Here is a 13821-nt window from a genome sequence, read left to right as displayed (position 1 = left end):
CGCAGCCTCGCCGCCTCCCCCGGACTCTTCTCTCCGCCCCGCCCGCGCCGCGCCCCCATCGCCTCCCCCTTCGGGAGAGGGACCTCGCCAGGCAGCCGGTGGCCCGCCGGGCTCCGCTCCGCGCGGCGCCGGCAGCGGCGGGGGCAGGGCGCGAGCGAGGGAGCCCGCGAGCCCGCGAGCCCGCGAGCGGAGCGGCGAGGCGGGGAGGGGACGCGCTGCCGAGCCGGGGCTGGAGCGACGGCGGCCGCGGCGGCGGCGACGGGGGAGGGAGGGCCCCACGGACAGACGGACGCACGAACGGACGGAGCGAAGAAGGGAAGGAGAGACTTGGCTCGCGAGGAGGAGCGGTGCGAGCGGCGGCCGCTGGGCGCTTCCCCGCGCTGCTGGGTGCTCTGCGCCTCCGCGGCCCCCGGCTCCCGGCGGCAGCTTCCTAGCGCGCGCGGGGCGCGGGGTGCGGGGCCCGGGGCTTGCTTCGCTGAAGGTAAGAGGGACGCGACCGAGCCTTTCGGAGCCAGGAAGCGCGCTCAGCGCTGCTCCCACGCCTGTTGCTCCGGCTGCCCACGCGGCACCCTCCCACTCCCGCACCCGGGTGGGTGGGCGCTGGGGCGCCGGAAGGATTGGGGGTGGGGCTGGCGCCGCGGGGGAGCAGGCAGCCGGCCCGGAGGCGTCGGTTCCCGCGGGCCGCGGAGCCGCCCCCGGGCAGCTAGGCGCTGAGAGGTTTGGAGGTGGGGGTGTGAACCTCTGCCCTCCTTCCACTGGCCTGCCTTCCCTCCGGGGTGCCAGAGGCAGCGCCCCGGGATCCGGCGGCAGGTGGCGACGGCTCGCTCGGTCCCCCGCTCCTTCTGAGGGGAGAAGGAGAGCAATGGCTGAGGGTGGAAGCGGGGAGCAGTTTGGGGCGCTTTACAAAGTTCTTCAGCCGGGCGATCGGGCGGTGTGCCTCCCATAGGCCGGGGGCCCGCACATCTGGTCCTGCCCGACGCCGCTTGCCCTCGGCGAGCTCTGGGAAGGGTCTCTGAGCAACACCAGGGGCCAGAGTGCGCCGGGGGAGGCCGTTGGAAAGACTCACTTTGCGAGATGTTTACACTAGGAATGAGGTGCGGAAGGGACTGGGAAGAGAAGTTACCTAGAATCAACTAAATTCCTGCACTTGCTTAGTGTTGACATTTGAATCGAGTCCAAGATGTTCTGCTTTTATCCCGGGCAGCGGTGATATGTCAGCAACAGGCTGGGGTTCTGAACCTGGAATCTTATAGCAAAGAGAAGGCTCGGTTATATTTCTTGGGAGAGGGTGCCTGAACTTTCTCCCGATCCTAGGTACAAGGCAATCTTTTCAAGACCTGGTTCTATGTGGTTCGTGATGGTATTTTGCATGAATGTAACAGAGATGGTTAAATTTACGCCTTATTTACCATCACTTCAAGGGAACCGAGATATTTAATGTCTGTAGAAAGGGGGCCTGGGCCAGCAAGAATGCAATGCAAAGCATGTGTACCTTTTTCCCATGTGGACATGTTGGCACAGGGGCTGGAATAGATGTGTTTATTTTCCCCTGCCTCTACTGGAATGCAACAAAATGCAAGTACACAAGGGACCCCCAGAGGAAGAAAGATTAGCGGCTTGCTTCCTTTTGTTGTTGAAGAGGCTGGAGAAAAAAACCCGAGAGTTCAGAAAAGTGCCCTGGCCAGCCTAGGAGAGGCACTGCAGGAGAAGAGGATCTCTGTGTGTGTCCCAGGCCTGCATCCCAAGGATCCCCATCTCGACACCCTACCAATTTCATGGCTGCTTACCCAAACCCTGTGGGCACAGGAGAATGCCCTCTGGGTTGTCAGGACCCTCCGCTCCCAGACTGGCTCCATTCCGGGCTGAGTGAAACATTGTGGAAAGTAAAAGTTTCACGAGACTCTCCATACCCAGTAGTCTGTCGAGGTCACTGAAGGGTAGATCTTGGTGACATGCTGTTTCCATTGCCTTGTGCCTGTGCTCAGGTTAAGTGTCAGTCCCCAGGACAGGTGGCCTGCTCACTTTGCCCACATCGGGCCCTCTATCTCCGCCACAGAAGCTGGCTAACAGGGCCGCCTGTTTACAGCAGGGGGAATGTGTTTCCCTTTTCTAGGATTTTTTTTTCCCGCCTGTGTCATTTCAGCGCTCACCTGTTTCAAATGTCTCTTCCCCATCCTCCCCCCACCCCCATCTTTCCCACTGTCAAACTCTTCTGCCAAAAACAAAAATAGCTTCAGATTTTTCATTTGTAAGGCGTCCACGTCCTAGTAAAACCTTGGCATTTGAGGCCTGTGCCGTGCTATTGGCTGGAAATGGGGCCGCACTGTGGTGCCTGTTGCAAGAATTCATACCCAGGTCGGCTCCAGGAGGCGTTGGTGCCTGTCAGGGTGCGAGTGTTGTGGTGAGAGTCTTGGAGAAGCCCTGCTTGAGCTGGGTAAAGCCTGCAGGCTTGTATGGAGGGGATGGCGGGCATGGCCACAGGCATGGGACACTTTTCCTCCACTTCCAAACAAACTCTCTCACACACAGAAGTAACAATAGGGTGATTCCTCCCATTTTGGTACCTTTTACCAAGGGGACAGGGCTTGAAGCTTTGGAGACAGCCTGGCCTTCTTTGGGAAGATTGTCCTGGTTTAATACATGGGATGAAAGTTCGACTATGGGACCAGAGGCTTTTATGATAGATAGAAAGGGACTGTTCTTCCTTCCCCAGTTCTCAATTATTCATCTGAGAGTAGTTTGTAAAATACCCAGAGACTTTGGAGAAGAGGAGATCGGTATGAGGAGGGGAGGGTAAAGTGATGGGGTTCAGCATGGCCGCAGCAGGTACCAGGGAGTGAGGCCTGGGAGTCAGGGTGAAACAGCACGGGCAGAATGGTAGTGGGAGGGCTCCACTCTCCCAGGGTATACCACTGCATACCTGGCCCAAGCAGAGTATTAGGGGGGTACCTGCTGGTTCTGTGGGCTCTTACTCTTTGCCATGGGAACCCCCCAAGTTCCTGCCTTTCTTAGCTTCATCCTGGGATAAAGCAAGGATGTTAAGACTCAGAGGTCCAGGGGCCAGAATCTGGAGCCCGGGCCCCTTTTCCCTCCATGGGTGTGGCCAGGGGTTCTGTGAATGAACTGGGCCTTTGATTGCCTTGAGTTCTAAGCAATGCAGGTTGTGTGCCCCTTTTTGGGCACCAGCCTCATCAGAAATTCCCAGAAGCGCCTCTGTTAAAAGGAGGCTCAGATTAACTCTGTCCCCACAGCAACAAACCCAGAGGCTCTACTGCTTGCTTTGCAGGGGACACCGTGAGGAAGAGACCTTGGTGAGACCTGAGCTACAGGCTTGATGTCCTGGATCCAGTAGAATCAAGGATTGCTTGAGCTAGAGATCTCCTTGTCACTTTCTTGTCCAGTTATCTCATTTGACAGACGAGGCTTGTGAGGCCCAGAGGATAATGGTGGCTTGCTTTCACAAGTTCAGGTGAGAATTAGAATGGGAGTACTGGGCCTTCCAGACCCATGCTTTCTGCTGCCTGGGGACGGGGTGGGTAGAGCCTGCATCCTGCTCTCTCCCAAAGGACCTTCAGTATTTGGCTACACCTAGGTCAAGGAAGTCATTTGACAGTGAGCTGCCATGCCATGCTGCCATGCCATGTCACTTCAGTTGTGTCTCTTTGCAACCCTATGGATTGCAGCCCGCCAGGCTCCTCTGTCCATGGGATTCTCCAGGCAGGAATAGTGGAGTGGGTTGCCATTTCCTCCTCCAGGGAATCTTCCCCACCCAGGGATCGAACCTGTGTCTCTCTTGGCTCCTGCACCAGCAGGCAGGTTCTTTACTACTAGCACCAACAGATCAGTAGCCTATTGGAAAATCGTCACCTCCTATATACACAGAACATAGCCACTTTGAAGGAGTCTCAGCTCCTTGCCTGAAGCCTGTCAGCATAAATGCCTATGTCATAGGATTTTTGTGGGATTAATTAACTGTTGCTGCAAAAAGTGCTTAAACCAGTGCCCACTGCATAGTCAGTGATCAATAAATGTTAGCTAAATCTGAATTGGAATTATCTTGTGACCAATCTTTAAACTGCAGGCTTTCTTCCCAAACTTCTCTTGCTCCTCAGAAAACCTAGCTAAGTGTGTGCTTAGAGACTACAGATTCTCCTAGTAGCCTAAAGGAGATACAGGGAGTTAAAAGGGTACATTTCTTGAAGAAAGATATAAAATGCATGGGATGTGTTCCCCAATCTTCTATCAGCGGCATATGGATTACTCATTGCCGTGGGTAAACGATCCCCCTGTTCTTTCCTCAGTTCCCGTAATCAAGAGCTCATCAGGCCTGTGCTGTTTTTCTGTTCTCTGACTGGTGACATTTAGAGGGAATGTCACTGTCATTCCCGATGTCTTCTGTGGCACCTGAATCAACCTCCCTTTATGAGGAAGCAGAAAGTCCTGTGAACATGCTCCTTAGCAAGCAGAGGGGAAACTGAGGTAGAGGTCAGCTCCTTGGGAAAACTCCACTGAGAGCCACAGTGAGTCGGAGGCACTTAAATTGGGTTCATTTTATTTAGATCTGTCTTCAGAGTTTACTGAGTGGAGAGAGAATGCCCAGCCTTGAAAACCCGGATGGTGTGGAATAAAATCGATGGATTGCAATTGGCATCTATATAATCTGGATTCCTACCTGTCCTTTATTGTGCCCACCTTTGGGGATCATCGGTAGCTTGGGCACCTACTACACTACCTCCTGACTTGTCATGTAAAGATAGAAGTGTCATGGCCTTTACCCTTAAGGAGCTTCATGTGGGATGGGGAAAGCAGGGAAGAGGCCTGGCTACTCCCTCAAACTCCACATTGAGATGGCCCAGGTTTAAATCTCCCTGCCTAATCATTACATCGTTTAGCCAGTTATACCTCCTCAGGCTTCATCTTCCTCATCTGCAAAATGGGGACGACGGTGGTGTCTGCCCCATATGGGTGTTGGTGGGGTGGATTGAAGTGGTCCATGCCATGTAAGTGTGCCACACTGTGCTGGCTGGCAGTCAGCCCTCAGTAAACATCACCTAATATTCTTCTTACAGGAAGACCTGGAGAAGCAGTGTAGCACAGGATCTCAGGGCATGTGGTGTGGGGTCAGACTGCCTGTCCAGGACTGTAGTCCCTGTCCTTCCCCCTTCCAGCTGGCCGACTGCTGAATTTCAGACCTCTTTTTCCTAGGGTTGCTGGGAGGAATACATGAGCTGATCCATTGGAGACAGTGCAGTGCCTAGCATAAAGTCAGTGCTCAATTACTGTTGGCCATGATGATAAGACTCGTGGAGAGTGTCTGTAACCCAGGCAAGAGGATGATAGGTGCTAGGAAAGAGGAGCAAACAGAGCCTCCTCCCAAAGGAGGAGAGACTTTCAGAGTGGGGAGAGGAAGACGCATCGCAGAGAGAGCAAGGCACAGGGGAGATTCTAATAGGAGAGCTGGGTGAAGGGAAAGGATAGTCCCAACAGAAGGAAGAGTGCCCACAGACAGACCCCCAAGGACTATGCATAAGCCCATCTAGGATCTAGGATAGGTGCCTGGGACATGGGGCTAGAATGATAAACCAGGATCCATTTGTGAAAATGCCAGAATGCAAGTCCAAAGAGTTCAGACTTGATTTGGTAGGCCGTGGGAAGATCTTGCTTTAGGGAGATTAACCTGAGCAGGATGGATTTACTGGGAACAGGAGAAATGGAGGTCGGGGGAGTGAGAGACAAACAGACCAATGAGAAAGAGGACTCAGGGCAGCGAGGCCTTATTAGGGCAGAGACCTACTGTATCATTATTTGGCAATTATTTGCATCTTTGGGTGCAGCAGTGAGGAAGATGGCCAATGTGACGGGCCAGGGGTTAAGGATGCTGTGAGCAAAAGGTGAAGAGCAGCTTTTTGCAAGGAGGTAGACCCAGCTTCCACCTGTCCAGTTTCAGAAATCTCCAGGTGGCAGAGTCCAGGGGTGGCTCAGGAATGAGAGGAGGGAGAAATCTGGAAAACTTAGCAGAGTTGGGAGTCAGTCAGGAGAAGCAAACAGGTTTACAAGGAAAGATGAGATCAAATCTCCTTACGAGATTCATCCTCTGTCTCATTTATTTAAACCAGCTGAATTCCAGAGGGTCCAAAGAATTCTGAGTCAGGATTGGCTCTGTGAGATCAGTTTAGGATCTGGGAAAATGAGCGTGTCAACCCCAAACAATTCCCCGTTGCTGTTCCGTGTGTTTCTGTGTCACCACGTGTCTCCCCACAGATGGTATACATTTGGGGATTGCAGACTCATTTCACTACCGTCTTTAAAAAGCCAGACTCGGGAAGGTAAATCTGTTTCCCAAAGCCAAATATAATTCTCCATGCCATTGTTCCCTCCATCCATGCAGGTGATGGGAAAGTATGTACACAGCCCGGTTCAGAGAGCGGTGAGTGAAGGGCCAAGGTGGACCAGCTCCGGAGGAATCTCTGAGGGTGGAGTGGGGCCAGGTGAAAGAGGCTGGCACGGGAAAGGGTATTGTTATATAACCTGAGGGAGTTAGGGATGGTGGGCAGATGGAGACGGGAGGCGAGGAGTCTGGAGATGGCAGTAAGTGTGGATCAGCTTCCTCTGGGAGGGAGAAGGACAATGCTTGGAAGGCAGGTGAACCAAGAATCCAACAGTCCTTTACAAGGTGGGGGAGGAACCCTAGCCTCCCAGCCTCTCCCACATCTTTCTATTATGGCTCTGAGAGCATGACTGGCCATGAGGTTGCCAAATGTCCCAGCTGAATGTCGCAGAGGGTAGCACGCCACCAGGGTCAGCCTTCTCCATGGAACTTAGGGACAGAACTCCACCAAGTTCTGGCATCTCAGAGAATTTTCCCGAGTCCTGGGCAGCCCCAGCCTCCTCACCAGTGAGGAGTAGAAAGAATGTGTTTCCCTGATCTCCCCGCTCCACACCCCATTCCTGATTGCCGTAGTGGGTGAAGAGAGAAATAAAAATTAGCATGTTTATCCCACTTTTAAATTCATTTAATGAGAACTCATTTACCCTCTCCCAATTTAAATTTGTAATAACACCATAACCTTTTGGAGCTGATTATTACCCACGTCTTCCCAGATCTTTCTGCTAAAGAGGTTTTCCCTCCAAGTGCTCCTGAGCCCTCTTGGAACTTGACAATTTGTCAGGCAGTCAGCAACATCTGGTGATCCCACATTACTGCAAGATCAGGTGCGATCAAGGCCCCTCTCTTTGGGGGCGACTTCAGTTCCATTCATTCCCCTTCCAGATGTTTGCTGTTTCACTTCTGATGACCCTTCCCTGTGTGCCATCTCCCACTCGGGTGCAGACAGGGGACTCACGGGTTCTCTGCTCTCTCCTCCTGTCTCCAGGGGTTGCTGAGCTAACTTCCAAGCTGGTGTGCGGGGTGGCGGAGCAGTGGCCGCCCAGGAGCTGGAGTCACCATGGCGGCCGGAGTCGCAGCCTGGCTGCCCTTCGCGCGGGCTGCGGCCATCGGGTGGATGCCGGTGGCCAACTGCCCCATGCCCCTCGCCCCGGCCGACAAGAACAAGCGGCAGGATGAACTGATCGTCCTCAACGTGAGCGGGCGGAGGTTCCAGACGTGGCGGACCACGCTGGAGCGCTACCCGGACACACTGCTGGGCAGCACGGAGAAGGAGTTCTTCTTCAACGAGGACACCAAGGAGTACTTCTTCGACCGGGACCCGGAAGTGTTCCGCTGCGTGCTCAACTTCTACCGCACCGGCAAACTGCACTACCCGCGCTACGAGTGCATCTCCGCCTACGACGACGAGCTGGCTTTCTACGGCATTCTGCCCGAGATCATCGGCGACTGCTGCTACGAGGAGTACAAGGACCGCAAGCGGGAGAACGCCGAGCGGCTCATGGACGACAACGACTCGGAGAACAACCAGGAGTCCATGCCCTCGCTCAGCTTCCGCCAGACCATGTGGCGGGCCTTCGAGAACCCGCACACCAGCACGCTGGCCTTGGTCTTCTACTACGTGACTGGCTTCTTCATCGCCGTCTCGGTCATCACCAACGTGGTGGAGACCGTGCCGTGCGGCACGGCGCCCGGGAGCAAGGAGCTGCCGTGTGGCGAGCGCTACTCCGTGGCCTTCTTCTGCCTGGACACAGCGTGCGTCATGATCTTCACGGTGGAGTACCTGCTGCGGCTTTTCGCGGCGCCCAGCCGCTACCGCTTCATCCGCAGCGTGATGAGTATCATCGACGTCGTGGCCATCATGCCCTATTACATCGGCCTGGTCATGACCAACAACGAGGACGTGTCGGGCGCCTTCGTCACGCTCCGGGTCTTCCGCGTCTTCAGGATCTTCAAGTTCTCGCGGCACTCCCAGGGCCTGCGGATCCTGGGCTACACCCTGAAGAGCTGCGCCTCGGAGCTCGGCTTCCTCCTCTTCTCCCTCACCATGGCCATCATCATCTTCGCCACTGTGATGTTTTACGCCGAGAAGGGCTCCTCCGCCAGCAAGTTCACAAGCATCCCCGCCTCCTTTTGGTACACCATCGTCACCATGACCACACTAGGGTAAGTCGGAGCTGTTGGACTGGAGAAGGGGCGGGGGTCGGATTGGCGGGGACACTGCGGATGGTGTCCGAGGTGGACGCAGAAGGTTGGAGTCACTTCCCCAAGTTGTGGGAGCAAGGGAAGTTGCTAATCAGAAGAGGAAGGCACCTAAGTGATTTGTTCAGGGATGATGAGTGCTCTGAACTTTTTCTTTTAGGAGTAGGGTATGTATTTTACAAAACACGGGAAATTGTCACCATGTCCTTTTTCAGCCATGCGTTCTGGGTATGTGCGTGTGGTGGGGGAGGAGTGAGTGGAGACTGCTGCATTCTTACACGCACCTGAGCTTGCAAGGGCTGCCTTGAGGAGGAAAAGAGGGCAGCAGGAAGGAAGAATGCTTCGAGAAGTTCAGTGAGCAGTGGTCAGGAGGGTACAGATTTCCATTAACAGGAGACCCTAGAACTCTCTTTTTGGAGCCTCCCTGCATCTCTCCTTTGTATATATGCAGGCTGTTTTCTCTTCTGCCTAAGTTTTCTTTTTTGCTGCCACAGATGCTCAAGGGCTCAGGAGCTCTGAGCAGACTTTCTCTAAGTGACTCTGAACTTGGGTTTTCTGCAAAGTGGGGCACCTGATTTGTTTTTTTTTTCCTCACTGAAGAAGCAGTAGTTTTGCTTTCTTAGTCTGACTCTGCGATGGAATGATCCTTCAGCCTACCTGGGTGATGGTGAGATGGTCTGATGGATCATGTGGTCAGACACAGTAGCAACAGTATCATCTGTGGGTGGGAAAGGTGCTCAGTGAGGTCACGGGTGACTGTCTTTTCCATCTCCCCAGGGTCCCCTCTCCAGTTGAGATCACCGAAATATATTTATGGTGCTGGGATATGAAGCTTTCCATCAGAGGACTGGGTAGGGGGGAGCGCTCAGGAAGCAGATTACAGTCTTCACCCTAACAGGATTAGAGCCAGTGAAGGCAGCTTCAAGGAGATGTGTATTTCTTAGGGGCTGCTGCTTCAGCCATGGGAAGTCATTGAGGCTCAAGCAAAATCCCTTCACAATTCATACACTGGGGCTGTATTTGCTTAGGCCAGGAAGCGTTATATTGCTGATGGAGAATTCATGAAGCTTTTTATTTGGTGTTTGACAATTCAGTTGGTGGCGTCCTGGTGATTTGATTTTTTTTTTTTTTTTTCCTGGCTGCAACCCTGTGGCGCTGGTATCGGTTTTTCCATAGTGCTTATTGGGAATGACTGAGCAGGTGACAGGACCTTTTAAAATGATGACATTTGTCATTCTGCCACACGGAAGGGAGAAGCAAGGGGGAGAGCAAGGGGTGTTGTTGTCCATTTGTGAAGGCCGCATTTGACGGGGGCATTCCATTCATCGGGCAGAGGCCACCTTGCCCTTTCCTTCCTTTTCAATACACATGCAGTCTCCCATTAACTGCTCGCACCCAAAATGGGCAAGGATGTCTGGTCATTTGACCTTGTCTCTCTTGACTCAGGGAGTAGATGTGGCTTCCTGGCATGGTGGGATATTTAGGAATAAGATGGGCTGGAGAGCTGGCCCTGTGTTAGGAGAAGGAGGCACGTTTGCTGCTTCTCTGCTAACCTGGCCATCCCTTTGCTTTTCTGAAGGGGACTTTTCCATGGCCAGGACCTCCACGGCTACACTCTGACTGTCCAATACCCTTAAGTGCCCCTTGATGGAACTCAAGACACCAGTGATGCCTCAGGACTGCCATGGGGAGAAAACAGGGCAGACGGATGAGTGTCAGAGTTAAAATGGGGCCATTTCAGAGGAGATCAATGGAAACTTCAATGGCCACCTGCCTGTTACTTTTTATTATTAGCATAACAGCATATGTGTGTCTACTATGTGTCAGCAGTGTGCTGAGCACTTTGCATATGTTATCTCTTTAAGTCTTCACAACAGCCTTGCAAGGTAGGAAAAATTCCATACAACTTTGAAGATGCAGCCGGCGAGGCTCAGAGAGGTTAAGTAAATATCTGTAGTCACATAGCTGCTGAGGGGCAGCGCTGCTTTTCAAATACCAGTCTGGCTGTCTCCAGGGCCCTTTCTCTTTTCATTTCCCACTCTGCTTGTTCGTACCATCAGGGCCTGTAGGTGGAAATCAGCCCTTCAGAGCTTTTCCTTATTTTGTTTAATGGCCTCAGGGTGTCATAATCTATTCTAGTCCTATCTCTATTTAAGAAAGTGTCAGCGTGGTGAGGACTACAGGCACCTCACTAGGCACACAGGGAATTTATGAATATATAAAACATTTTCTTCTGGCCGGTTTAAGTTCTGCCTGGGAAATTAATGGCTGCTTTCACTGCAAAATCTATTTACTGTCACTGGGGAGACCGGTGATTTCCTTTAGCCTTCGCTGTGTAGTTCAAGGTCAAGTCTAGCGTCAGGGGGTGGACAGTCATGGCCTCACATTTTCTTTTGGGAGGTGAGGGAGGGGCAGAGCAAGAGGACTGCCAGAGAGTGAGGACTCCTACTTAGGAAGACCCAGACTCCCCCCGACCCCTGACTTCGGGCCCTGCGAGCTCCTCACCCTTCCCTTCCTCAAGCAACAAGATGTCTAGCCTTAGGGAGGGAAACACTCACAAGCAAAAATGAAGCCTTTAGTCATGTCTTGCTTAACCTCCGTTAAGTAATGGGAAAGCAGGCTTTTTCTTCCCATCCACCCTGACCAGTGTTGGCTGGATCGCGCTGCTTAACTTTGACCAGAGTTGGTTGTGGGAACCATCACCTGGCTCGCTGCTTGACCCTGAACAACACGTATTTGGCAAAACTCTTAAATGGGTGAGTCAATGAGAATGGGGCTCCTTTTCCATGTGCTTGATCTGATAATGTCCTCAGTCCCTTCCAGACCCACCTGTCCTTTCTCTAGGGTGGACCCAAGATTTGTATCTCCCCCAGCCCTGGCTCCAGGGAGGGAGCAGGGCAGCATTTATCTGGTGTGTGGTCCCCCCTCACTGGGATGATCTGCGACGCTGTGGAGGGTCTTCTTGGTCTTATCGGAGGTCTTACCCACCAGATCCTGGAAACCGTTCCTCTCCTCTGGTTGCTCCCTGTCCTGAGCACATTCATTGGCTACTTGTAAGCTTGTTGGATCATTCCGGAAAGCCTGTCTTTGCTTACTCTTTGCTGGTGTTTGAACCCCAAGGGGGCATGCAATGCCAAGGGCCAGTGATCTGCCACATTCCACATTCTCTCTGGTTGTTTCCAACAATCCCTGGCAGACTCCTACTTCTTCCTGTTTCCAGACCCTTCCCACCCAAACCTTCCCAGGCTTCCTATTTCCAGTCTGGAAGGACGGTCCTGTGTGCCTTTGCTGACTGACTAGTCGAGGGCCGATGTGTCGAGTGAAGGAATTTGCTCTTCCTGGCTCTGCCTGCTTTCCCAGGACCCGCTGATGAGTTACTCAGGTGTCCTCCAGGGAGGGATCTCCTGGAGCCAATTATTCCCATTTATTTAATTTCTCAGAATATCTTGAGCACACAGAACAATAACAACCCGGCTGCCACCAATGCTGGAGGATGGCTTTCCTTGGCCACCTCCCATGCTGGTGGGGAAGACACCTTTGCCCAGCCCAGGGTTCCCTGGTGCCCCCTTGACAGTTGAGCTTCCAAGTTCACCATTAAAGGATTAATTTCTGTGCTCATAATTGATGCTATAAATAAAATAAATCCTCAATTATCACAGTTAACAGAGGGAAGGGATAACACAGAGCTCCCAATATTAAATAAGACCAGCACCTCTAGTTTGGGAATGCATTATATGTCATAGACTTTTTCAAAGCAGATTTCCCCTCTTCATTTTGTTTGACTTTGCTTGACATCACCACTGGGCAGACTGCCTGAGCCAGTCCATGGGTGAAGCTCACGTGTGGCTTGGGGTAGAGGGGAAGGAAGCTTTGTGAACAAGCATCCACAAGGGCCATCGAGGGCCAGCTCCAGGCCTGGAAGGGATAAAGTGCTCTTGGACATCTTAGGGAGGGGGAATTGGGCTTGGGAAGGGCATGGAGCAGCGTCGCTCTAATGAGATGGCCTGATGCCGCCTGGTTGGCTTGGTTATGTAATTGAGACCGGCAGCCTATCTGTCACCCCGTGCTCTGAGATGAGAGAGCTTTTGACAGTGTCCAAAAATCACTTTAACGAAAACAGAATCGATTTTTACTTCTTCCAAGCACGAAGCAGCCTCCAGGTAATTTGCATTTCCCTTTAAAGTCTAATCCTGGAAGGGGCCTGCCTGAGGTTTCAGAGACTGGGAGCCGGGCCTGGGAGATCAATATGGGCACTCCACAGAATGGGGTGCTTGATCAGGCACCCCCAGTGGAACCAACCAGAGGTGGGTTTTGTTAACCCTTCAGTTCCTGAAATTCTGGCTGTACCATCATCCACTGCCTCTGGGGGGTCCACCAACCCTCTCCCACCTTCCAAGGGCCTTGGAGTGAGGTGTTGGCCAAACAGTGCCCATCTAGATGGTGGTGGGTCCCTGCCTAGGGGATCTGATTATAGTGCAATTACTGGGAATAAATGGCCTCACGATCTTCTCTTGGTTTGAATTTCATAACCAATAGTTCTCTGGTGCTGAAATTCCTAAGAGAGAGTGGAGACCTGCATCCCAACAAGGTATCATTCATTCACTCAACATTTATTGAGTGTCTACTGCGTATCAGCCAGCACCATAGGCTCTGAGAATGCACAGGCACCATGATTGCTCATCAGCCCTATGTAAAACACAGACAGAATGAATGAAACTCATTTCTCTTTTTTTGAACCAAAATAAGAGAGAGTGGGAAGAGCAGGGTCAGAAAAGAGGCTTTTATTCACATTCTTCCCGTCCCTCCAGAGACCACCCCTCACTCTGCTATGTCTGGCTAACTCCTGTCATCCTACAAAACAGCCCACATTGTCTCCAGGAAGGCTTCCCACGTGCACTGCCATGCATCTTTCTTGCCAATTGCCACATTTCATTAAGTTTGTTTATATGTCTTTTCCCCAGAATATGAGTTTCTCAAGGGCAGGTATCTGCTTCAAAGATCACTTTATGATCTATACCTAGCACAGGACCTGACATGTACTAGGCTTCAGTATATATTTGTTCAGCCAAACAGGTGTGTACTCTGGCTTACCCATCCTCAATTTTCTCACTTGTTAACCGTCCCCTACCTATTGTAAGAACCAGTGAAAGTGCTATCTCACTGTTAGTGATATGGTGCTGTCTAACAGGATGTTTGTGAGTGGGGGGAAATGAGGAGGCCAAGCAGGGAATTCT

At 52.4% G+C, this 13821-nt stretch overlaps 1 protein-coding gene across 3 annotated transcripts in view; it reads left to right on the top strand.

The window, feature by feature from the left end:
• Positions 1 to 283: 283 nt before the first annotated feature.
• KCND3 (potassium voltage-gated channel subfamily D member 3) overlaps positions 284 to 13821 on the top strand; it is a 223857-nt gene continuing 210319 nt past the window's right edge. For 2 of the 3 annotated variants that reach the window (XM_027973102.3, XM_060412538.1), the window contains exons 1-3: positions 284 to 481; positions 3287 to 3469; positions 7374 to 8551. In XM_027973102.3, the coding sequence (XP_027828903.1) occupies positions 7446 to 8551 (1106 nt within the window). In that variant the 5' untranslated portion in view covers positions 284 to 481; positions 3287 to 3469; positions 7374 to 7445. The remainder of the gene's footprint in view (positions 482 to 3286; positions 3470 to 7373; positions 8552 to 13821) is intronic. The other variant, XM_042252447.2, reaches the window with a different exon arrangement.

The sequence above is a fragment of the Ovis aries genome, chromosome 1 (genome assembly GCF_016772045.2).
Source record: "Ovis aries strain OAR_USU_Benz2616 breed Rambouillet chromosome 1, ARS-UI_Ramb_v3.0, whole genome shotgun sequence".
Lineage (NCBI taxonomy): Eukaryota > Metazoa > Chordata > Mammalia > Artiodactyla > Bovidae > Ovis > Ovis aries.
Note: the sequence above shows the minus strand (reverse complement) of the source record. Positions and strands in the feature narration are given on the sequence as shown.